At 38.7% G+C, this 23,637-nt stretch overlaps 2 protein-coding genes across 3 annotated transcripts; both read left to right on the top strand.

The window, feature by feature from the left end:
* The first annotated feature begins 2,990 nt into the window (after nucleotides 1-2,990).
* hsd3b1 (hydroxy-delta-5-steroid dehydrogenase, 3 beta- and steroid delta-isomerase 1) lies at nucleotides 2,991-6,824 on the top strand. Its single transcript, XM_084724940.1, has 3 exons — nucleotides 2,991-3,485; nucleotides 3,791-3,955; nucleotides 5,323-6,824. Exons 1-3 carry the CDS (start codon nucleotides 3,335-3,337, stop codon nucleotides 6,135-6,137), a joined length of 1,131 nt encoding a protein of 376 aa, XP_084581066.1. The 5' UTR covers nucleotides 2,991-3,334; the 3' UTR covers nucleotides 6,138-6,824.
* Nucleotides 6,825-7,556: 732 nt separating this feature from the next.
* pla1a (phospholipase A1 member A) lies at nucleotides 7,557-21,485 on the top strand. 2 transcript variants are annotated; one of them, XM_084724938.1, is made up of 11 exons: nucleotides 7,557-8,065; nucleotides 9,537-9,759; nucleotides 10,862-11,039; nucleotides 11,739-11,847; nucleotides 13,144-13,245; nucleotides 13,775-13,867; nucleotides 14,032-14,214; nucleotides 15,641-15,730; nucleotides 17,201-17,306; nucleotides 19,504-19,659; nucleotides 20,906-21,485. In XM_084724938.1, exons 1-11 carry the CDS (start codon nucleotides 7,999-8,001, stop codon nucleotides 20,994-20,996), a joined length of 1,398 nt encoding a protein of 465 aa, XP_084581064.1. In that variant the 5' UTR covers nucleotides 7,557-7,998; the 3' UTR covers nucleotides 20,997-21,485. The 2 variants fall into 2 exon arrangements, with proteins under 2 accessions (XP_084581064.1, XP_084581063.1); XM_084724937.1 differs by lacking the exons at nucleotides 19,504-19,659; nucleotides 20,906-21,485 and having other exon boundaries at nucleotides 14,050-14,214; nucleotides 17,201-17,352.
* The last annotated feature ends 2,152 nt before the right edge of the window (nucleotides 21,486-23,637 follow it).

Below are 23,637 nucleotides of genomic sequence, written 5' to 3'. Positions count from 1 at the left end.
GCAGTTTGATGATATGATTTGTGGTCTTGAATGCAATCGATTCTGAGAGGAGGCTGAGACCCTCAAAAAGTCGCCTTAAGACCGGTCTTAAAAGCAGAACTGATGTTGAGTGCTGTAACTGTTTCATAACCAGTTAAAAGCTTCTTGTGATAGGACTACATTACATTCAAATAAAGCAAAACATCTACATAGAAAAACACTTTAAATAACTTTAAATAAGTCTATGTGACTAAACATAATCATGTTTTAGACTCTTGCTTTAAAAACTTAAGTGTATCAAAAACAAAGCCCAAGTGTATGCAAATATGATCATGTGGGATAGAGAAAGTGCCCATAAGCAAATACTCACCAGTAAACACCCTGCAGTACTCAGAGTTTCCACCACACAGCTATATGACCCACTAATTCTTTACTGTCATCTGTCTGAAAGATGCCACCTTGAAATGTCCAATCTTGTTTTATTTGGCTGATCTGGCCTTGCGTCTCCTTCAGGAGTGGAAGGTATTTGGTTTAGTTAATGCGCTAGAGTACAGATCTGATCTACTCATCTTTCCTTTTAAAAGAAACCTGTAAAACTGTTTCTCTGAATTTCTAACCAAAGCAGTAAAAAGCAGTCACTGCACTTCAAAGCCAACATCTGCTTTTGTCTCCTGCTGTTGTAGGACACTTTGAAGTCAAAGGTTTAAAATATACAAAAAAAAAAAAGTTTTGTTCATGAGAAAGTAACTCTCCACAGCGTGCAGGCTAAACCAATTAGAGACAATCTGCTTTAAATTAAAGAAAAGTGTTGAATAGCAACCAACTGGAAACCTGACATTTGTATTAACTACTTGTTTGTTTTAGTGGATGTTTCTTAACAATGGCTGAAGAAAACTCAGCCTCCTCTGAATATGTCTCTCACTCTCCAGGACCACAAGTATTACTTGAAAAAGTTCACTTTTATCAATGAGACCAGACTGGCCAACCCTAATCTGACTCACCGGATGTATTCTGTGGATATAAACCCGCCATTGGTCACTTGTTTCATGCAGAATTGTGGCAGCCGCCACCTGTGTCTTCAAAGTCCCTGGGAAACAACAACAACCTCCTCGCCTCAGCGGTTACCTTTTTTTTTTGCAGTGATTTAGCCATTTTAATGCCAGGACTCACTGCCCAATGCACAGGTGCTCCACTGGACAAGACATTTATGACTGGTTTAAAGATTTGCAAACAAGCCACTGTGTGGACAGATGATCTCTCTAACAATTGCCAAAGGGTTGGGTAATTGGACAAATATATTTGCTATAAGCAACTGGCCATCGCTGGTTGTTTTTGGGGGGATGTGACCTGTGCTGCTCCGTGACACAGTACATACCCATTAAGCTGGAGATCAATCAATCAATTTATGACTTATTTTTTAAATATCTCCGCTATTATAATGATATACGCATATAATTACTTCTTCAATTACTTACACATATCCTTATCAATACCGTAACAATGTATTAAATAATAAAACTGTATTGTTGTTATAATACAGTCTGTTATTTACGGAAAAAATATTTCTCTCTCTCTCTCTGTCTCTCTCTCTGTCTTGCTCTCTCTGTGTGTGTGTGTGTGTGTGTGTGTGTGTGTGTGTGTGTGTGTGTGTGTGTGTGTGTGTGTGTGTGTGTGTGTGTGTGTGTGTGTGTGATTGGCCTGAGTGGAGGCAGGTGTTCAGGATCCAGAACTCTAGTGTCCTTGTCTTTCTGTGTCCTGCACTTGAGTCACTATAGCTCGGCCTTAACAACTGAGATACTCACATTTTCAACCGCTGCAGTTGTCTGAAAGTTTACTAGTTCAGAATTTTAGATCACCCAATCAGTTTCGTTAGATATTTTATGAAATGTGCATTGTTATAGATAAAACTACCCGACAGCATATAAAATTGCTAAAATTATTCCATGAGAACATTAAAATGCTGTTTAAATGTATACAGCAATGATATGCATGTATATTATATTTCAATTATATGGCAGTTGGTATTTGCACCCAGGAAACAACAAGCTTCTTGAACCCAAATGTGAATTAGGTGCTAAACCAGTGGGAGTGTGTCTGAGAGACCCGAACTGAATAGCAATGAGTCCTTGTGATCAAGGACACAGCTTGTATTTTTAAGCCTTAAGCTTGTATTTAACTGGGTTCTCCTCACAATACAACAAAAGGTGCATTTATGGAAGTATGTTAATTAATGTAAAAGACTGAGTCTCAGCAGAGACAGTCAAATTAAGAAAAAAACAAAGAATCATACTAACATAAGAATAAAATAGAAAGAATTAAAATGTCTTCTTCCACACTATTTACACCCACATGGCAGAAACAAACTATGATGGAAACTGTTAGTGAAAACTGGTACCAGGTACCACTAACATGTATTTTCACGCTACTGTCAAATCATATTCTTCCAGGGAAGAACTCAAATGCTGCTCTCCTGCAGGAAAGTCTTCCTCTTAATCCATTCATCCATTCAAGCTCTTATCAAAAGTGAATTTGTCGCTCTTTATAGGTAAAATAAAGGGGTCGGATGACATTGACCTGTCTGTCTGTCTGTCTGTCTATCTGCCTGCCTATCTGTCTGTCTATCTATCTATCTATCTATCTATCTATCTATCTATCTATCTATCCGTCTGTCTGTCTGCCTGCCTATTTGTCTGTCTGTCTATCTGTCTATCTATTTGTCTGTCTATCCGTCTATCTATCTATCTGTCTGTCTGTCTGTCTGTCTGCCTGCCTATCTGTCTGCCTGCCTATTTGTCTGTCTGTCTATCTGTCTATCTATTTATCTGTCTATCTATTTGTCTGTCTATCCGTCTATCTATCTATCTGTCTATAGGGAATCATTTCATAAGGGTGAAGATGAGAACAAACCTCAGCTTCTTTCATGTTTTTCTCTGCATCACATGCTGAGTCTGCCCACCCCCTCCAACACCAATAAAATGGCACATCTTCCAACAGCAATTGTCCTTGGTATTTGAAACATTCCAGCCCACATTTTGTCTAGTCCCAGAAAGCATCACATATTCCCCTAAAGTAGCAGAGCCCATCCCCTTTTTTCACACTGCCCTGGAGCAAATAATAAGTTTTTTCAAGTAAAGTTTCTGGGCTTACAAAACGTGGGACGGCCGAGGCTGGGAGGGCAGAAGGTGTTGTTGTCCTCCTGCAGACAGAACCTGAAACAAACTTTTGCAACAAAAGTTGCATTCTTTACTTTTTTCACTCCGTGCTTTTTCTTTTGAGAGGCTCCTCAAAAGGTCCATTTGAAGACAAGTTTGCAGGATTTTTTTTTGTCCTCATACCAAGAGAGAATTTAGTTGTAATGTCTCTGAGAGGTGATGTGTGTGTGGTGACAGGAGCTTGTGGATTCCTGGGAAAGAGGCTGGTGAGGCTGCTGCTGGAGGAAGAGAAAATGGCTGAGATTCGACTGATGGACAAACACATAGAGACCAATCTTTTACAAACTCTGGAGGGTAAAATCTGTTTACCTACAAACGATTTGTCTTTCTTTTCTCTCTGCCAGTGGTTTTATTTGTTCTAGTTTTATATAAACTTAATTATTTATTGGTGTTCCTATCTTACTCTCAACTACAATAATTGACATCAATTCTGAAATCAATGGCTTTATGTAATCCTTTAGCAACCCGTTTGTTGAACTTTAAACACAGGTGAAGTCTACTCTGGTATTTTATATGACAGCAGTAATGCCGTAGACATGTAATAACCAAGCCTTATGTTGATACTGATGAGAGTTTATTCTTGATTTACTATGTGACAGGCTGTAGAGGTGACACAAAACTGAGTGTCTTTGAGGGGGACATCAGAGACAGTGATTTCCTGAGAAAAACCTGTCGAGGTGCATCAATTGTCTTCCACATCGCATCCATCATTGATATTACTGATTCAGTGGAGTACAGTGAGATCTACGGGGTCAATGTCAAAGGTAAGGCAGCCGCTTTAGTCCACTGAAAGCTCCTACAGATTGTAATTTACTGAATTATTTTAATTTCTTGACTTAATTATCAAATGATATATCATCACATTTTCATGAACATCTTAGTTACAGTAAATAGGACAGGACACACTGAAGGTTGGCTCTGCTGCCCGGTAATTAGTTCAGTCCTCACAATATTTTACATTTAGTTTTGGATTTACAAAGTTACAATGCCACACCTCTGGCTGCAACTTTATCTAAAGATAAAGGAAGGAATCTCTGTCTGTATGTCTGTAATGCACATCTCAAGAACTGTTCATTTGATCTCCACTTGATCTTGGTTGGTGTTTTTCCGGGGACCCACAGAAGTGCAGCATAAAATTTGGTGCAATTTGTTCAGTATAACTTCGAATAAAAAGGCGATCAGCGCTCTGTGCAGCAGGCAGAGAGTTATCAACATAATCAATTATGACAGTGGTATGAGGCAAAGATGGTTGCGTTGGCTAATACCCTAATGAATAAGCTGCAGCTAAAAAACCTCCCCCACAGTAATGCAAAGTGTGGGAGTGTTTAGACAGAAACCGAACAATGTGGTGCTCTCTAAGCTCTGAGAATTGGAAATGATTGATCATAGCTGTATAATTTCTCTCCACAAAGAAGAAGTTAAGTGAAATCACCAGAACGCTTTTCCAAGCAATCACAAGAGAGCAGCATCCTGTTTACTTAGCAGGATATGGATTATTACTACATCTGAACGTGTTTCTGTTAGTCGTCAGCATGGTGGGGGCGGTTAGGTTAGCTAATTTGAGTTATGTAACAGTTTGAATCCTTTGCGGCCAGTGTCGAGACTCTTTGGAAGCGCAGTTCTCGAGAAAGCTACAAGCAGTAAAGTCAGTCAAAGATTCAAGTTTATCTAAGGAAGAGGTGTAAATTATCTCAACTAAAGTTTATAGGTTGGCAAAAGTTTGAGTTGGGCTCAAAACTCAAACATCTATTGCAGAATGTTGCCTTGAAATTTTGAGTTGCCTCAGCTATTTTTTTTACAGTGTAAAGTGATTCTTACATTTGCCAACTGTAAAAATATTTAGCTTACACACCAACTTAAAAATCAACAAAAACGTGCCGCGTGGCCTACATCCATTGCTCTGTGCCTTTTCCTCTAAATTTTGACAGTGGCTAGTCTTGTTGAGTCTCCAAAAGCTGGCTATGGATGCAAAATTTAAAAAGAGAATTCCCATAAATTCCTCACAATAAATAGTAATAAATACTGTTATTCAAAAGCTTTCACCATGGCCATCCAAATGAAAAGTGGTGAATTTTCCCTTTAAGATTTGTTTTAGCATATATGAACTATGACAAGTGTCCTTTATTTGCAGGAACGCAGCTGCTCCTGGAGGCGTGTATTGAAGAGAACGTGGTGTCCTTCATCTACACCAGCACCATTGAGGTGATGGGACCAAACTCTAAGGGTGAACCCATTATTAACGGCAGTGAGGACACAGTTTATGAATGTGCTCTTAAGTTTAACTACAGCAAAACAAAACAGGAGGCTGAGCTGAGAACCCTGCAGATGAACAGCGAGCTGCTCCAAAATGGAGGCCGACTGGCCACTTGCGCCCTCAGACCTATGTACATCTACGGGGAGGGCTGCCGCTTCCTGCTTGGCCACATGTTCGACGGGATACGAAACAGAGATGTTCTGTTTCGCATGTCTCTCCCCGAAGCTCGAGTGAATCCCGTCTATGTGGGTAACGTGGCGGTGGCCCACCTCCAAGCAGCCCGCAGCCTCAAAGATCCACAAAAAAGAAATGCTATTGGGGGAAAGTTTTATTTCGTTTCTGACGACACACCACACGTCAGTTACTCTGACTTCAACCACGTAATGATGTCACCTCTGGGCTTCAACATTCAAAAGAAACTCCCAATGCCTCTCAGCCTTTTCTACGTGTTCTGCTTCTTCATGGAGGTTGTGTGCATGATGCTCCGACCTTTTGTACGCGTCGTCCCGCCACTGAAGCGCCAGCTCCTCACCATGTTGAACACGCCGTTCAGCTTTTCCTACCAGAAGGCAAAGAAGGACCTGGGATACATTCCCAGATACACCTGGGAGGAAGCACGCAAACGCACCATTGAATGGCTCGCCTCACAGTTGCCAAAGGAAAGGCAAAAAATACAAGCTAATAACAGCTAAATAATAATAAAGTCATTAGTACTAAAATGCAAAAGCCTAATTGATTTTTCACTTAAAAATAGCTAAAGCAGAAGCATGTTTTTTATATTTTCAGAATATGTCTGTTTGTGACTCTGTCTTTTGATGTATCAGTAACAAATAATTCAAATTATTCTGTTGTGTTTAACATTGGTTTGTGTTTGTTTATCTGATATTATAACTAGAAGTCACCAAAGTCACAGATTCTTACAGATCTTGGGATAAATTGAAGATAAGTTGAATTAACTCTGTTTCTTAAGTACTTTTAGCATTACAGATAATTTATCTTAACCTCTGAGGAGGTAATTTAAGGTAGACAGTACAATAAGCAGCATTAACATAAACCAGAGGAGAGGAGAATATGACTCAAAACAGATTCAGATCTTAAAAACAAAAGTTTAGCTCCTGTAGCTTTGATGTTGTGTATACTATTAAAATGTATTGGAAAAAAAAACTGTGCATTTTCATTTACATATAGTTTATATATTTGTTTACTGGGACCTTTGGAATGACAAACTTCCAGTACTGTTCTTTGTAGAGAGTTCAAGTTACCATTAATAGTAAATTGTTTTTGTTTTCTCCCCCTCTGGGCTCTTAAAGGTATATCATGCAGGATTTTCCCACAAAAACAATGTATAGACTCATGAAAATTACCCCTGTCAATCATCACTTATGTCCTACTAGAAGTGTGTGGAAGTGTGTGTCTGTCCACAGCTACAACTCATAACATATAGTACAAAATAAAATTCCTATGTTCAGTTATTTATATGCATCCAGAAAATAATTAAATAATTTAGTAGTGCATTTTTTTAATTTACTTCAGGGGAGACTCTAAACAGCAACAACAGGAACATGATGATAATATGGTCAACATCTTCACATCAAAAACTCATCTGGAAAACATTTTCTTTCAGCTTTCAACTTCTGTGTTTGAGCGCCAAGCATCATTGATGTAAACACAGAGTCCTCCTCCCCTTGTCCTGCTGGAGTCTTGCGTCCTGTTATAACTCTAAAATCACTATGTGATGCTGCCAAATGCTAAATTTACTCCTGACCTAGAAAGGATTACATTTTTGTGTTATTACTGCCTTAAACCTTTTGAAAATCCACAAAGATAATTGAGCAAGAAATCAGATTTAACTGGTTAAAGCCGCCGATTTCCACTGCGTAGTTTTCAGTATTTTTACAAAGAGCATTGATCACGTAACAGAGCATTCATGGTGGAACATTCAATCAGATAATCATTGATTTTCAGTGACCCATCTTCACTTCCTGTCTCGAACACACACACACACACACACACACAGCTACACATACATTGAGTCAAACCCACACACAAGCCAGCAGGCAGCCCGGCCAGAGTCCAGCATTTTAAACAAACAGCCATTGACTACCAATGAGGTCATGGATTCACCGCCAGGCAAAGAGCTCCAACCACTTGCCGGCGGCTCAGTACAAACCAAGTCTGGAAAAAAAAAAAATCACCCACTCACAAATGTAATGACTGGATAAAAGGACAGGGGAAGGTTTGTTGTGGATCCGTCGAGGCGTACAAGAAAAGAAAACCTAGCAAACTCTGCTAGGAGCATTAGAAACATTTGTTTTTGGAAACATTTGAACTGTTTTTGTGGATTCCTGCCTTGCCTCATGACTATTGTTCGCCAGTTAAAGGCTGAGTAGTCGTGCCAGAGTTACAGCACGGCACAGAGCTGGGATTTTCACAAGCCAAAAGCTGATCTGCATCCACCAATCTAGGACTGAACAGAGCAGCTGAGCACAGTTAAGCACTAACTAAAGCTCCTGGGCAGCTACTCTCCCCATTCACCTCTCTGTCACTACAGAAATGCCTTGGGAACACAGATCGATCCTCCTCTGTGTCTTGATCGTCTGCGTCACATCCCTGGTGGTGGGTAAGTGGTCTGCTCATGAAGGAGTCTTTTCTTCTTCTGCATCACTTTTTTTTTTTTGTCTTTTTCATGCAATACTTCCAAACATGTTTTTAAACATGCTTGAGTGAAACAGAAAACAACAGACTCAACTTTCTTACGAAGCTGTGTAAAACTCCTCTCATTAAACAATGATACTGAGATTACATTGCACAAGTACTAATATTTTTTTTACTAATGGAAAATACTACATTCGGGCACAAAGGAATGACTTTTGTAGTTTCAGCTGGACAGCCTTTAGCACAAAAGCTGAATATAAATGAAATATTGCATGATTGCGTTAACACGCGTCCTAGTTTTGATCTTATTGGAGTTTACATAGAACATCAGAAACCGGACTATTCATGTCTCTGTATATATTCTAACAGTATCCATGTTTCTGATCATATGTGTTTGATCTCTCACCATCACAACCAGTCTTTTCTGTACCAACAAATTCTATTCAGAAACCTGGATAAGGTGTTTACGTGCCACAGTATCCAGGTTTCTATTGGACCACTCCATGTAGCATATCACAAAACCAGAATATGCTGTGGACAGGGTCAGCAGCAAAACATAATTTAGTCACCTTAAAAAATCTATATCCATTTAAGTGTAGTTTGTAGTGTGTTTTTTTAAATATTGTGTCGTCCCTACCTTGCCACCAGGCAGCCTTTTCCGAATATCACTCTCTCTTCAAAGCCACCAGACCGGTGAAATCAGTAGTTTTACCGTGCAGGACACAGGAGTTGCTCGTCTACTACTGCCTCGATTGATTAGTTTATTTGTCTTATTGTGTGACTTTGTTGTTTTAAAAGGTTAGGTCGAATTCGCCACGGTCACACAATAACACAAACAAACTAATTGATCGAGGCAGGGGTAGACCAGCGATGGACTTTGTTGGCCTTGGAGAGAGCAATATTTGTCTTGTACAAGTACAGTTTCCCATCAGAAAAGTCTGCCTGGCAGCTAGATATAACGTAGACTTTAACTGATATTGATCTGGTCAATAAAATTATTTTTTGCTGCTCACTCTGTCCACAGCAGTACATTGTTTAGCTTCCTACACAAGTATTCCTGGTGCCTCTCCAAACTGGGGACGTGACGACCACCATGTGCTGTAGGTAATACACCATGGATGAACTTTAAAAAATCCAAACTGTCCCTCTAGGGTCGAGTAATGGTAGATTACATCATGATATGTTTTGAAGAACAAATATCAATATCACAAATGAGATGACCATAGAGATTTGACCATAAAGTATCAGTTATTCAACTGACTCAACATTTCATTCAACATGTTCATCCAAATATGATCGGATGTTATTGGAGACAGCAGGAGGTTATTGCAGAATATCTTAATTCAGCATGTGAGAGTTTGCTGTGGTGACGAATGAGACCAACTCTCAGCATTCAGACCCATTCGATTCAGCATTATTCCCCTCTGATCGAGCAGGTGTAGAGGAGCAGCAGAAAGATGAAGAGTGCGCTGACCTGAACAACACCACCTGGCTGCAGTACCGGCAGCTGAGAGTCAAGCTGCAGGTCCAGTACCTGCTGCTGACCAGGAGAAACATGGACTGTGCACAGATGTTCAACTGGGAGTCTCTCACCGAAACGCGGCAGCCCTCCTACTTCAACATATCCCGTCCGACCAAGGTCATCGTCCACGGGTACAGGTGAGGAGAAGACCCTTAAAGACCCTAAGAACCTGTTGTCTCAGCGAGCCTCTGATTACGAGAGACGGGGTCCTTCATGAACACTCAACATTCTGATGAAGTTATAACAGTTTTGGTTATTTCGCTTGACATTTTTGATTTGTGCCTTTGTTTGATCTCCTCTTACTGGTTTGAAGTGAGCAGCTCTTAGGAAGAAAAACATCATGTCAGAGTATCTCATGCACCAATCAGGATTTAGCGACATTTGTATGAGACTCTGATGGCGTCCATCTTTATTTATGTCAACGATCACTACCAGTCAAATCCAGTGGGTTTTTTTTCCTCCTTTAACTTTGATTGTTAATTATTTAATCATAAATATTTAAAGTTATTCAGAAGTGCTTGACCTAAACTGGGCTGGGAGTCAGTTTTTAAAGTCTCCACAAAGTGAAAGCACTGTTCCTCTAATTACAATGCATCTAGAAGAAAAAGGAAAATCCCAGAATAATCTTGGGCCACAGATGAAATGTATGTGTAGGTAAGAACAAGTGTTCATCTGGGCTAATGGCTTATTTCAAGACATTAAATTCAGTCGCATAAGCCAATATGTTATCTCTTCAAGTATGTTCTAAATAATATCATATTTTTTAATACAATGATACCCCCCAAAATATAGATAAGCAACAATCTCAAGAATTTAAATTAACAAGCTAATACACAAACAAAACCCTGTAAAGGTTAAATCCGAACAGTAAACCAACATAAATATTCATAATGTCAAAATAAAAAATCCTAAAAACAATCCATTTTAAATCCATGCAAGAACCCCCCCCCCCCCCCCCCCCCCCCCCCCCCACAAAAAAAAAGTGGCATATGATACTTGACCTTATAAGTCAGTATAAATTGCTTTATAATGTGTTTTGGTTATTGTTTTAGATCATTATGAATATTACGAATGCTTATAACTATAATTATACATTATTATAAGGACAGTATAACATATCAGTATGTATTTATGATTGTGAATGTTGTCCTACATCCTCACACATATCCCTCCTCCTTTCTGTCCTTCACTTTTATTCCACCATCCCTGTCCCCACACGTCTCCACTCAACCCCTGCAGGGCCATCGGCAGTAAGCCGTCCTGGGTGAAGGAGCTGGCCCAGGCCCTGCTCAGGGCGCAGGATGTGAATGTGGTGGTGGTGGACTGGGTCTACGGCGCCTCCTTTGCTTACAATCTGGTGGTGGAGAATTACAAGGAGGTGGCTGTGCAGATCTCTGTCCTCATCAACCAGCTGCAGGTCAGGGGAAACACCAGAGACGGTTACCTGACGTTCATCTTTCACTATTGTTTTCAGAATCTGCTGGGGTCATATAATTCTGCTCTGAAACACTTCTGCTTTGTTGTAGCTGCATTTCCTCTTCTTTATAGCAGTTTCCATCACTTTCCTACTTAATCTGCATAGCTTGTGATTTATGATGACTTGTAGTTTTCCCCGTCGAGTGTAGATTAGCAAAGATAAATAGATTAAAGCCAGAGTTTGCTGATGCTATCAATGCTGACCTTTTTTATTCCTTGCTTTACCTATCATTATTTATGATTGATTAAAAAAAGAAAAAGAAGAAATTGGGTTGTGCCAGAAAAAGTCTTAGAACCGCTGTTTAATATCAGTTTATTATAGGGAATTATGGGGAATGGGAAATGTCATCCTCTGTCATTTAAAGGGTTTTGTTTTTCTGGTTTTTAAATGAATGGAAGCTTTCTGGTTACCAGACCAAACATCTTCAATTAAAAGATGATGTTTCAAACAGTAAATTAAGGACTTTTTAATGGATTCTTGTTCAATAGCATATACTAGCTACTGCGTAATATTACTTAATACTTCAATAAAACAAAGGCACAGCTTAGCACAGAACAAACTCATAGTTCCCACAGTTCCACTGAAACTGCTTCAGGTGAAACTAAAAACAACTCAGGTTGAATCTGTCTTGCCAAACAGACACATGGATGCAAACTGGAGTCCATCCACTTCATCGGGGTCAGTCTTGGGGCACACGTCGCTGGTTTCGTGGGGACCCTTTTCGAGGGGAAGATAGGAAGAATCACAGGTGAGTCCAGACCGTGGCTTTTCTGACGACTGATCATTTCTTGCAATATTAAGTTAAATTTGAAACACTGCACTTGTTATCTGGCTTTGAATGATTTTTCTTCTGCTTGTTAAATGTGTGAAGAAAAAAATATTTTCAATGGATTTGATAAGCAGACCCTGTCCTGCTGAACCTCACATCAAGAATCATCCCCAAAAACCATGAAAACTTCCAGAATATTGCAGGTCGATGGAAAAATAAAAGAGTGCCAGCTGCTGTTATTCTGCTGATTTGTCTGCTGAAAGGGGGAGAACAACAACAAGGCAGACAGTGAAGGTCTCCACAGTCTCTCACAGAGCCTGCTGAATGTGTTTCAGTGTGACCTTGCAAGATTAGCTGGGCTCTTCAAAGGACAACGGCACTTTGATAAGAGCCACTCTGAAGCTGTGTGAAGAGGCACAGTCTTTGGTTCCCGGAACACACCAGCCACACAATAGACCACTGTTCACTTGTTTATATCGGGTCTTTCTGTCTGAGAGGGGAGGCTGGTGCGAATTTGAATATAAGTCCAATTCAGAGCCACAGCTCCTGACTGAAAACCGGTCATTAACCGAAAAATAAAAGCTTGTTTACTTCTGCAAAAATATCAAATAAATCAGTATGACAGTTACTAGAAGAGGCCAATAAAGCTCTTTTTCAACACTAGAAAGTTAGTGAGCTTGAAAGTTTTGAGAAAATACCAAACATCCGTGAGTAAATTTGTCTGGAGGCCAATTTCTACCTATGTCATGAGGGAAAAAAGATGTTGCAAGAGACATAACGAAAAATGCTAGTTAGTATTTTATTATTTTAAAGTTCTGTCTTAAATCTTAAATCTTTTTTTTTCATCATATTGGTGGAAACGGGTTTCCATACGTATGTGTTTACTTTAGGCGTCACTTCAGCATGCAGCAAGATGTTATCATAAAGAAAAACATATACAGGAAAGCCATTGCTTTGTGAGGGACTACTATTTATTATTCACTGATGTGTGAATGTGATTTTGACACTTTGGATTCCTTCCTATATCAAGTACAGAGACTTATTTGGGGTAAGGCCTACAACAAAAACAAACCCAAATTAAAAATCAGACTCTTATGGGAAAAAATTACTTGGAGTTAGTAAAACATACAATCACTGAATACAACAAACCACTGTCCACTGAAAGGACAAAATAATCCTCTTGAATGATTATCTTCTGTTTCGTGATTTCCATGTCATCCATCCACAGACTGAGTTTCCCTTGTCCTTGTCCTTGTCCTTGTCCTTGTCATCCAGGCCTTGACCCTGCCGGCCCCATGTTTAAAGGAGCAGACACCTACGACCGGCTGGACCCCTCTGACGCTCAGTTTGTTGACGCCATCCACACAGACTCTGACTGTGAGACAACTTGATTTATCATAAAGCCTTACAATGACGCCAATTTTTTACATTTACACCAAAATACTAGGGGCTGAGGTAACTTAATGTTTAGTGTTGTGGTGCACAATACAAGCCATGAACAGCATATTTTCTTCTCTGTACAGAGGGTTAGTATTTATTAGCAGCTGTCTATGTGTTGCACCTAGGGCTGCAAATTGGAAAAATGTTGAGAATAAAGTAAAAATTCAGTATTAGTCCGAGGCAAAATAGGATAAAAAATTAGGAAGGAAGGAAATGTTGGGAATTAAGTGGAAATGCCATTTTGGAATAAAGTCAAAATTATATTTCAACTTTATTTTCAACATTTCTACTTTATTCTCAAGTGCAAAACTTAAAAAAACAAACTTAATTCTCTAAGAAACAAGGGGTAGGCAATACACAGCACACTCAGCAATAGACATGTTTCTTGTTTCCTGCATGTGGTCCTGCTCCACTCACTCAGTCACTTCATGAGCAGCACCATTAATGAGGTTTTGTCCTCCATCAGATTTTGGCATTTCCATCCCTGTCGGTCATGTGGACTTCTTTCTGAACGGAGGGAAGGACCAGACTGGATGCGCCCGCTCCAGGTTTGCATCAAGTAAGTTCAATAAAAGCTGCAACAACAGGTTATGAATAAAATATAAATAATAAATAGATTCAGCCCAGTTTTACATTTGGACAGATGTTTTAGATAACTATAATTTTGAAGAGGATGGTGTCCAGACATCTGGCTCCCTTAGTGCTCCTCCTGTGTGTTGTCAGTTCTGATCTACTTTCCAGTGTATGGTTATGTGATCTGTGACCACATGAGGGCGCTGCACGTGTACATGAGCGCGCTGAACGGCTCGTGCCCATTGATTGGGATCCCGTGTTCCAGCTATGATGAGTTCCTGAAGGGACGCTGTGTGGACTGTGGTGTCTTCAACGGGAAATGTCCAACTATAGGTAAGAAAATACGTTGCCCGAGGTCTCTGCAACTTGTTTTTCATGGCAAACTAAGAATAAAAATTAGGCAACAAGCAAACTTTTTCAACCTCTGCCTTATTATACTGGTCAACATAAAAAATAATGATAATAACTTTATTTATATAGGATTTTACAAAGTCTTTTGAGTCCATTTTACCCTTTGTAAGGCAAGGCAGGTAGTCAGAAAGCAAAATAACACCAGAAGCTAAACAGTAAGATCAGGACCAAGTAAAGATAAAATTAAAACAAGAAGACAGAAAAACACTAAAAAGCAGCAAATGCAGGACACGAAATGTCATAATAAATACAATATGAATTAATATGACAATAAAAAATAAATACAAACAATAAAAGCAATAAAATAAAATAAACAAAAACAATAAAGCCATACAAAATAAATTATTACATAAAACTAAAACAATTCGAGTAATAAGGAGCAAAAGCAATAAAATCAAACATTTGATGTGAAAGTTTGGTTATTGCTGCAAAAGTTTTTTTTAAAACAACAAATATATAGATATCTTTAAAATTCTTCACAACTAATCAGAGAGAAACTGATGTAAGTTTGGTGGAGTGTTCAGTTTTAGATATTTTTTATATGTAAATGTAAAAAGTACAAAAACTGTTATATTTACAAGATATTTAAATATTTATTTTTTTCTATCTTTTTTAATACATTCTCTTGTCCCCCTGGCATGTTTGTGATCAGTTATGATTGTAGACTCAGGTAACGTACACAAGACCTTTATACTTGTTGTATATCTTTATTTGTTTCAATAAAGTTGAGGGGAAAGGTAAGAAAACACCTGAGTACATCTCTTACTGATGTGTTAAACAGCTGCTGAAAAGTGTTCACATGTCGTCTGTCCTTCACAATGAAACACAAGTCCTACTGCTTAACTACTCAGCCGACAGTACAAGTGACCACATGTTCACCTACTGCTGCTAAAATGTTACGAGCTGTACGTTATAAGCTGCTGCTGTTACTACTCTTGCTAATGCAGCATCACTCCTCCTGCTGCACTGATAACATTACTGCTGCTAACACTGTCACTTCTATTTCTACTGCTGCTACTGTTTCTGTTACTGCTTGTGAAAAACTACTGCTTATTTATTTAAAGTGTTAACTTTTTTTTGAGTCTCAGTGTCACCGGTAGATGTGACGTCTGGCTGCGCTCCTGCAGCAGGCCTGCTCTTGTCACACAGCAGCTATTGGCAGCTTCTTATCATTTCCGCCCCTGATATGCGAACACAAGCTGATACAGTGACACAGTTAATGTACATGGAGCCCTTTTGATTTGTGATGTTTGTGTGGCATGTCTACAGTATGACCCCCACTGACTTGATGTGTGTGTGTGTGTGTGTGTGTGTGTGTGTGTGTGTGTGTGTGTGTGTGTGTGTGCAGGTTTATCAGAAAACAGTGGGATAACCATGTCTCCGATTCCCAGAGAACAGAAGCTGTTCCTCATCACTGCCTCTTCCCCACCTTTCTGCGGTGAGTGCTGGAGTGTGTGGTTTTTTTTTTGTTTGTTTTTTTTTTGAGAGAGAGAGAGGTTGTTTTAGTCACAAAGAAGGTGAGAGAAAGATTTTTCTCAGTGCTAAGATTGAGGCTAATGGGAAAGTGCTGGAGAAATTAAAATTTTGACCTGATGGTTGCACTAAATGAAATTTATTGACAGAGCTGTTATTATTCATCCTCTGGAAACTGTGAATATATTTACCGTTTTATTATTACCGTACAATTTCATGGCAAGTCATCCAATATTTGTTAGAATATTTCACTCTGAACTTAAATTGCGGACCAATCAACCAATCTTAAGTCCAAGTCCACAGCATACATATCTGCTCTGTAACTCACTTCTTCTGTGGTCTCCTTTAAAAAAATGTAACAGAAACCAAAAGGGACACATTGAACCACACAACAGCCTGCTACACATAATAGGAGCCACAGTCTGAACACTAGCCCACATTAGCCTAACCTGCTAAAGTCTCCTTCTTATCTAACTTATAAACATGAACACACGTCTTGTCCTGCGCCTCAGCTTGTTGAACGAGCCACCAAACAAACATTTACTGGGGAAAAGTGCACTGCTGACGTCGGCTTGCTGGCTACAGAGCTAATTAGCTGCAGCACTTTCAACAGCATGTAAATGTGCCTGCTGGTGTCACTCTGCTGATGTTATGCTGTGATCCAGACAACTTGGAACTCGAAAATTTCCAGCCTAGCGGTTAACTGGAACGCCACTGAAAGTCAGACTTCTCACTCGTAAACTCGGGTCAAATCCCTCTAATTTGACCTCATCAAGAAGCAGTTGTCTGACGTCACACAACAATGGCAGCATCCATGCACAAGCACATTGTAAATGGAATGGCAAACCATCATCTAAAAAGAAATGTTAATTATATTTGCCAGTATTTCATTAAAATAATAAATATTATCATATAGTACAACCTCAATTCCAAGACAGTTGGGACTTTGTGTAAAATCTATATTAAAACTAAATGCAATGATTTGCCAAAGCTTTTTGATCTATATTCAGTTTAAAACAGTACAAAGACAAGATATTTACTGTTCAAACTACTTAACTTTAATTTTTCTCATTCTGAATTTTTTGATAGAGATAAAATATATTGTCTTTGTACTGTATCTAGTTGAATACAAAAGGGTTTGAAAATTGTAGCATTAAGTCTATATTTATGTTTTACAGAGCAGCACAACTTTTTTAGAATTCACATTTGTACAATTTCAGTTGGGAAATGTTTTGTTCATGTTGCTAGTTAAATAATTCAAAACACGGATTGCTCTCTAAAATGTTGGTTTCAAGACAGATAATTACTCACTAAATGTTTTATATTGTGCCCCATTTTCATGGTATCAATCAAACAAATTGTTTTTATATGTGTTGCAGGTAGATGTGCATTAATACTAAATACATGTTTTGCACTGTGTTGGTTCTCTGCTCAGCACGTCATATCCTGCTGGAGCTGGTGGTTTCTCCCCTGGATAAGAGCGCCGAGGTGGAGGTGACACTGACGACTCAGAACCTGGGGAAAGAGCAGCGGCTCAGGCTGTACGTACCACATCTGTAACATCACAGTCTTATTCAATTTTCACTCTTCCATGAGTGGACCGCAGCTCTGGATAATTAAAGGGTTCTGTCTGGAGAATGACTCCTGTCCCACCCTGTTCCCGTGTTGCGTGCATTTGAATTTTGGTTGCTGCATCATCAATCCACCATCCCCACATGTCCATCCACCAGAGCAGACAGGAGAGAATAAAAAAGAATTAAAAAAAGACAACTGGAAAAAAAAAGAAAATAGTACTTATTAATGTTGCGCTATACAGAGATGTGATTTTGTTATTCTCATTTTATTGTCATAAGAGAAACACAAAGGTTCAATTAAGGTTTTCTTAGTCCACAATCCTTATTATATCATACTACAAATACTTATAGCAAATGTTTGTCAGAAAAAGTCAAATCAAATTTAAGCAAAGAGCCACTGCTGCACCCTGGGTATCTAACGTACTCACACAGAAGAAGTCAATTGTCTGCAGAAATTCTCAGTTTCTTATGGTTTATTTGTCCATAAACAAGCAAGCAAAAAGGAATCGTGTTCCCTGCATGCTTCTCCTGCTCTGCTACCCCGGCACTCTGGCACCCAGGTGCATGCTGGTCCTATTCCTGCCTTCGTACACATAACTTAAGGTGATCACGGTGTTACCACCAACAAAACAAAAATACTAGTTACACGAAAAACGAAATATACTACACAAGAACATAATACTAATTAATATTTATAACAAATAACTAGCGAAGAAAATGCAATCAAAATCCAATCTAAAAAATCAAACAATACTACTTATTTGTTGATAAATTTACAACTTAATATAAACAACAAACAAATAGCTCCTACAGCCAAATTTAAATTCTCACATGAAAGCAGAAGTTTAAGTAGAGCACAAATCAGTGTGACAGAATTCCTACAGACTCTCTTTATTCAGTACTGGTTGACAGATTCTAAAGCAGTGCCCTCATCCCAAGAACTGGTACTGTAATTTATTTTTTTTCTCTCTCTCTGTAAAGCTGAGCAGACAGCTTCTATTTTGAGAGGAGAGGTACTGTATGTTTCACCGTAAAAGCCTGGCCAGGTGCAGGACACTGTGGCAGAAAGAGTGAGGAGGAGAAGGAGCCGGAGGAGGAGGAAACATGTCTATATGCACAGGTTCACTTGAGTTCAGGAGGACTCCTTTTACTTTATTGCAAAATTAAATAAATGATTTGCTTACATTGTATGCAAACGTGCATTCTTGCAACATTGGGTTTATACATTTATACTTACAAAAAAGTAACATAAAAAACAAAATACAGTTGAGAAGAGGAATACCTTGTTATTTGCATCCTTTTATCCATCTTATTTTTAGGCCAAATTTCATTACAGCCTCAGGCTACTTAGTAATTCTCAAGGATAGTCTATCTATTCATTCATACTGATGATTATTTGTATGTTATCTGCAATCAGATAATCACAATCAGTTGTAGGAAAGTGTCAGAGGCATGACTGTGTAACAGTTATTAATTATGTTTATTCTTATGCACTTTGTTTATTTATGTAGTTTGCCTCACCTAAAATTGACAGCTGCAGCAAACATGCGTCAAAATGCCCAACTTTTACTGTGAGGGCGAGCTGGGTCTGTTTCTGGTTCTTCAACTTTTCACTGTAAGTTTTTTAGCATTGCGGTCTCTTTTAAATTTACTATTTTATGCTCTGTGAACTTTCATATTTTATGGTTTCATGCTTGCTGTTGTTACTGAGTTTGAGCTGCAGATTCCTTTGTGAAATACCCCCCAGCCACACCTCTTCATCTAAAAATAAAGCACATTTTATTAGTTACATTTTTGCAATTTTCTCTTGGTTTCACAATTCCGTTGCAAAAAACTGCTTTAAAACTTGCTTTAAAATGGCTCTCAAAAACCTGTCATGAAATCAGGCTGGAACAGTCCTCCTCAAAAAGCCTGTGAACTCCTGAAGGGACTGCTTATTGATTCAAAAAGAGTGAGAGCAGGAGCTGTCAGTCTGTTGTAGTTCTATTAATACACATCATAAACACAGAAAGCAATAACTGTCCTCTGTGATGAATGTTGATTATCCGAAAGTGTTTCTGGTCTTGTGTGGTTATGACAACATTATTTACATGAATGCTGTGCGTGTGTGTGTGTGTGTGTGTGTGTGTGTGTGTGTGTGTGTGTGTGTGTGTGTGTGCTGCAGTCAGAAAGATACGACAGTGTACAGGACGGTGTTGGCTCACCCTGTGGCTCTGTGTGAGATCGACTCCATCGAGCTGAAGAACACTGGAGCTCGCCTCTACAGACAAGGAGAAATCCACTTCAAATCTGTCTGTCTCTCTGAGTTCCCCTCTCTCAGGTACAGCACCTATAGGACCATCTGAACACACATTCTTCTCTGTTCAAGCCCCAGTAGTTTATTTTTTTTCCTTCCGTACATTGTAAATCATTCATAGGTTCAGGAAACCAAACTACTTACAGGCCTGTTTTTGCTGAGCGGCCACATAAGGAGATAAAATATAGAAGCAGTAGATCAGAAAAAGTTTGGCAGTTTGGTTTTTGTCTGAAATGCTGACTTAAACACAGGTGCAATGGAAAGATGATTAAAGGGATACTCTGCAAAAATATTTTTGCATATCAAAGACTTTTCACCTGTGGGGCCGAAATCTGGTATTCAAAAGTTTGTAGTTTGCTCTTTCATTGAGCACGACTGGATTCACAACAGTCATTAATGGATTTTAACAGTAGTCAAGTTTGACAGCAAGCGTAACTAATTTCTCTCCTGTCCACCTATATGCTCAGTATAATCTAACAAGATATTTGCCAAAGTATGAAAATAAACAGTGTCTTGTGCAGTTAGGTATTATGTTACAGGTGGGAATCAGCAGAGGTCCCACAATATGATATTATGACATTTTTTAACATTTTGCAATATGATGAGTATTGCAAACTACATTGTGATATATTGGTATTTATTACCTTTTTTCAACTCAAAAATTGAGTCCCCGAAGGAAGACTTTGTTAACACTGTAATGTATGGATATAAAATTTCCACTTGTACCACTTTGGTCCACTTCCATTTTGTTTTATCTAATAAGATAAAGTTTCTACTCAGTTCATCTCACATTACTCACTATCAGATCATGCAGTGGGTCATGCATGTGCTTGACCAACAGAGCTGGAGCTTGTCAGCTAATCTTGTGTACTACTGGACCCATTGGCTCTATAAAAACTATGTACAACCTATATACTGCTACCTCCTCGCTCCTCTAAAATATTTTTACCATATTTGCTTTATATTTATCTGACACACAAAACTACTGAAATGTCAGATCAATAACTGTTGTTACAGTCCCCAGAAGATCCCAGACAACTTTCTGTTGTCTTTAATCAATAAAATGTCAAAAATGATCACCGTCAAGATCCAGTAAAAAAAAGGAGAAACACTAATGTACTGTATATTTTGTAATATATGAATGTAGAAGCTCTGCTTGAACCACTTTGGTCCAGTTCCATTTTCTTTGAAGTCTGTCTTGTCAAGATTCTTTCCACTTTAAAGAAGAAGTTAAACATTTAGATTTCATTTAAGCGTGTTTGTGTTTCAGGCGAGAGGAGCCGCTGTGTGTGAACAACATCGATGTCAGGCGAGGAGCTCCGTGGTCACATGACTTTGTGCAGGTGTGTGGCTTCTATTAAAGAAAGAGATCGACTCGAAAGACACGGGAAAAAAACACACATCTGCTGTGAAGTCACCCATGGGTACCAACATGAAGCCGGTCTCACATTTCATTTTGTTTATTGTTAAGAAAAAACGATCAGAGAGTTAAAACGCAGGAGCCAAAGAAACACATTTCATTCAGGAGTAGCGGCTAATATTATAGAGACTATCACTCTACTAACTGATAAAATACAGTCTGGTCATACTTTATTATTTAGCTCAGTTATTTGTCTAATCCACTGATCTTACAACATCATGACTGTCAGTAAAATAATGGATCTAGAGTACATTTTTATTGTCTTTTGTTTGGCTCTTAGCTCTTCCCTGCCTCTGAGAAGTGTTCATCTAACTAAAACCTTTTCTAGGATGCTCCATGTGGCAAGTTTCTTTTGTATTTTCTGACATGTGTTTTTATTGTTACTGAATTCAGTTTGTCTTTTAAAGTCAACAATAAACTGGTAACTGGGCTTTGCTTTTCTCTGTTGATGTTTGGAGGTTGAATATTTGTGTGTTTGATGAGCAGAAGCAGTGAATAAAATCTTAGTCTCCACCTTTGTCAGATGGTCCAAATAGTCTCCAATCTAAATCCAAATACACAACTCCATTATGTGAGTCAATGTTTAGATATTCCTAATCAAATATTAGACCAGTATAGTAGACCAGAAACTCAGGAACCATCATAGAAATGTAGTGGAGTTTAAATTACATTATTTGTCTTTCAAATGTAGTGGGATAAAAGTCTGTTAAAAAGAATACTCAAGTACAGATAAATGATCTTAAGAACTCGGCACTCAAGTAAATGTACTCTGTTACTGTCCATCCCTGTTCCTCAGTACTACAGTATAATCAGGGTGGTATAAGCTCAGCGTTAAGTGTTGTGACAGACATGACATGAAGACAGTCACAGAAACAAACCACATTTTCACTGCACACAAAGAACTTTTATGGAGAAATCTTGGCCCCATGAAAATACCTTTTAAAAACACTGACTTCTTCATTTTAGTCCTATCTCTCTATTTTGGAAGTCAATGACAGACAAATGACACTATTCACAGTATACATGTGTGTATTAAATACTCAATTAGTTACAAAAATTAAAAAACATAGTCTACAGGCATCCAATATATCAGCGAAGGCAAAGTAAGAGGTTCTCCTCCAGATGAATTAGGTATCATGATCTGAAAATCAGTATGACAGGCTCACTTCTTAGACAGCATACATTTAATCAAGTCATGGTGCATTCAGGTAAAATAAACGCTCAACAAAACATGAAAGTGAAATGGAGAAAATCTACACTGCCAAGGTACAGGTTTTGTCGGTAAATTGTTCATACGCAGGTCTGGAAAGTTCCCGAGAATATGCAAAACTAAATATTTTCCAAATCTTGAAATTATTACGGATTGACCCTTTGCTAAGCCCCGCCCTCCATATTTGCTGTTGCTACACCCATCAGGCTTTCCATTCTTGCACTGCAGCAGTTTACAGTAGGTCTTCACTTCCTCAATGACCTAAACAAAAGTAGCTTCTCATTTCTAGCTGATGACTGTGGATTTTGTCAGCTAAAATTATGACGATCACAGATTTTATAAGTGTATCTAGCTAATTTAGCCTAATCCTAATGCTTGAACTTAAACTGAGAAGTCTGTGTCTAGCTGACTTTTTAATGTTTCCATCCAACACATTTGTAAAGGGGTCTGAAATATGTAAAGTTACTTCATGGCTGTCCACATGAGATAATGTTAATGCCATTAGACTGAGGCTAAAACTAGCTAACATCCCAGCAAACATCGGTCAGGCTGTGAAGTATGAGAGGTAGATGATAGACTACAGAAATATACTCATCAACATTGGAAAAGGAAGTGCAGTAAATGCAGTGGACCTCAAGACAGTCACCCAGCCAGACCTGCTGGAACGCGATTGTCACAGGAAGAGAGCAAGGATAAGAGCTAAGCTAACCCAGTCCACGTCCTCGTCCTCAAACCCCACACATGACAAAATCTCAGTTTAACCTCTTGCCATGAGTTTGGGAAATGCAGTGGTGTCAACGTCAACGCCGGAGGTAACATTACGGCAGGTCGTAAGCAGATGATGACAGTTCTGAAAGTTCAAGCCATTCCTCACGAAGCTTTCTTGTGTTTTAGGTTTCTGAAAGACTGCCAAAAAGACCCTCTAAACTCACAACAGAAACCAAGAGACACCAATAATCACTCCTCTCAGAGCTGCATGTACAACGCTTCAACGTATAGAGAAATACGAAAATTGACAGGCCTGTGGTGCCTAATTACAGTTGCTAATCTATGATTGGACAGTTGCTGTTAAGAGGAGGGGTTTGGCAAAGGATCAGTTCAGTATGATTTTATGCAGCTAATTCTTATAGATTCATAAAAAAAATGTTTTTTTTCTAATCAAATCAAATTTCAGATGTGTAATAACCTCACTGAGTTGAACCAACATGTTTTGTAGCACTAAGTATGAGTGATTTGTGTGAAGAAATAAAATATTAAAAATTAAATTTAACATTCAATCATGTGAAGTTAAGTCCAAAACAAACAATCATAGTTCTAACATCAAAGTGAGATGAAAATCAAATTCATCTGTTTCAATATCACAGAATCAATT

The sequence above is a fragment of the Lutjanus erythropterus genome, chromosome 8, assembly GCF_056507025.1.
Source record: "Lutjanus erythropterus isolate fLutEry1 chromosome 8, fLutEry1.hap2, whole genome shotgun sequence".
In the NCBI taxonomy this organism is placed as follows: Eukaryota; Metazoa; Chordata; class Actinopteri; order Lutjaniformes; family Lutjanidae; genus Lutjanus; species Lutjanus erythropterus.
Note: the sequence above shows the minus strand (reverse complement) of the source record. Positions and strands in the feature narration are given on the sequence as shown.

What these genes read in the sequence shown, in the direction of transcription:
- hsd3b1 (XM_084724940.1), top strand. Translation starts at nt 3,335, where the DNA reads ATGTCTCTGAGAGGTGATGTGTGTGTGGTGACAGGAGCTTGTGGATTC. An exon ending in TCTTTTACAAACTCTGGAGG is followed by an intron (nt 3,486 to 3,790) that starts GTAAAATCTGTT and finishes ACTATGTGACAG; the next exon opens with GCTGTAGAGGTGACACAAAA. An exon ending in CTACGGGGTCAATGTCAAAG is followed by an intron (nt 3,956 to 5,322) that starts GTAAGGCAGCCG and finishes CTTTATTTGCAG; the next exon opens with GAACGCAGCTGCTCCTGGAG.
- pla1a (XM_084724938.1), top strand. Translation starts at nt 7,999, where the DNA reads ATGCCTTGGGAACACAGATCGATCCTCCTCTGTGTCTTGATCGTCTGC. An exon ending in CGTCACATCCCTGGTGGTGG is followed by an intron (nt 8,066 to 9,536) that starts GTAAGTGGTCTG and finishes CTGATCGAGCAG; the next exon opens with GTGTAGAGGAGCAGCAGAAA. An exon ending in CTCTTCCCCACCTTTCTGCG is followed by an intron (nt 15,731 to 17,200) that starts GTGAGTGCTGGA and finishes TTCTCTGCTCAG; the next exon opens with CACGTCATATCCTGCTGGAG.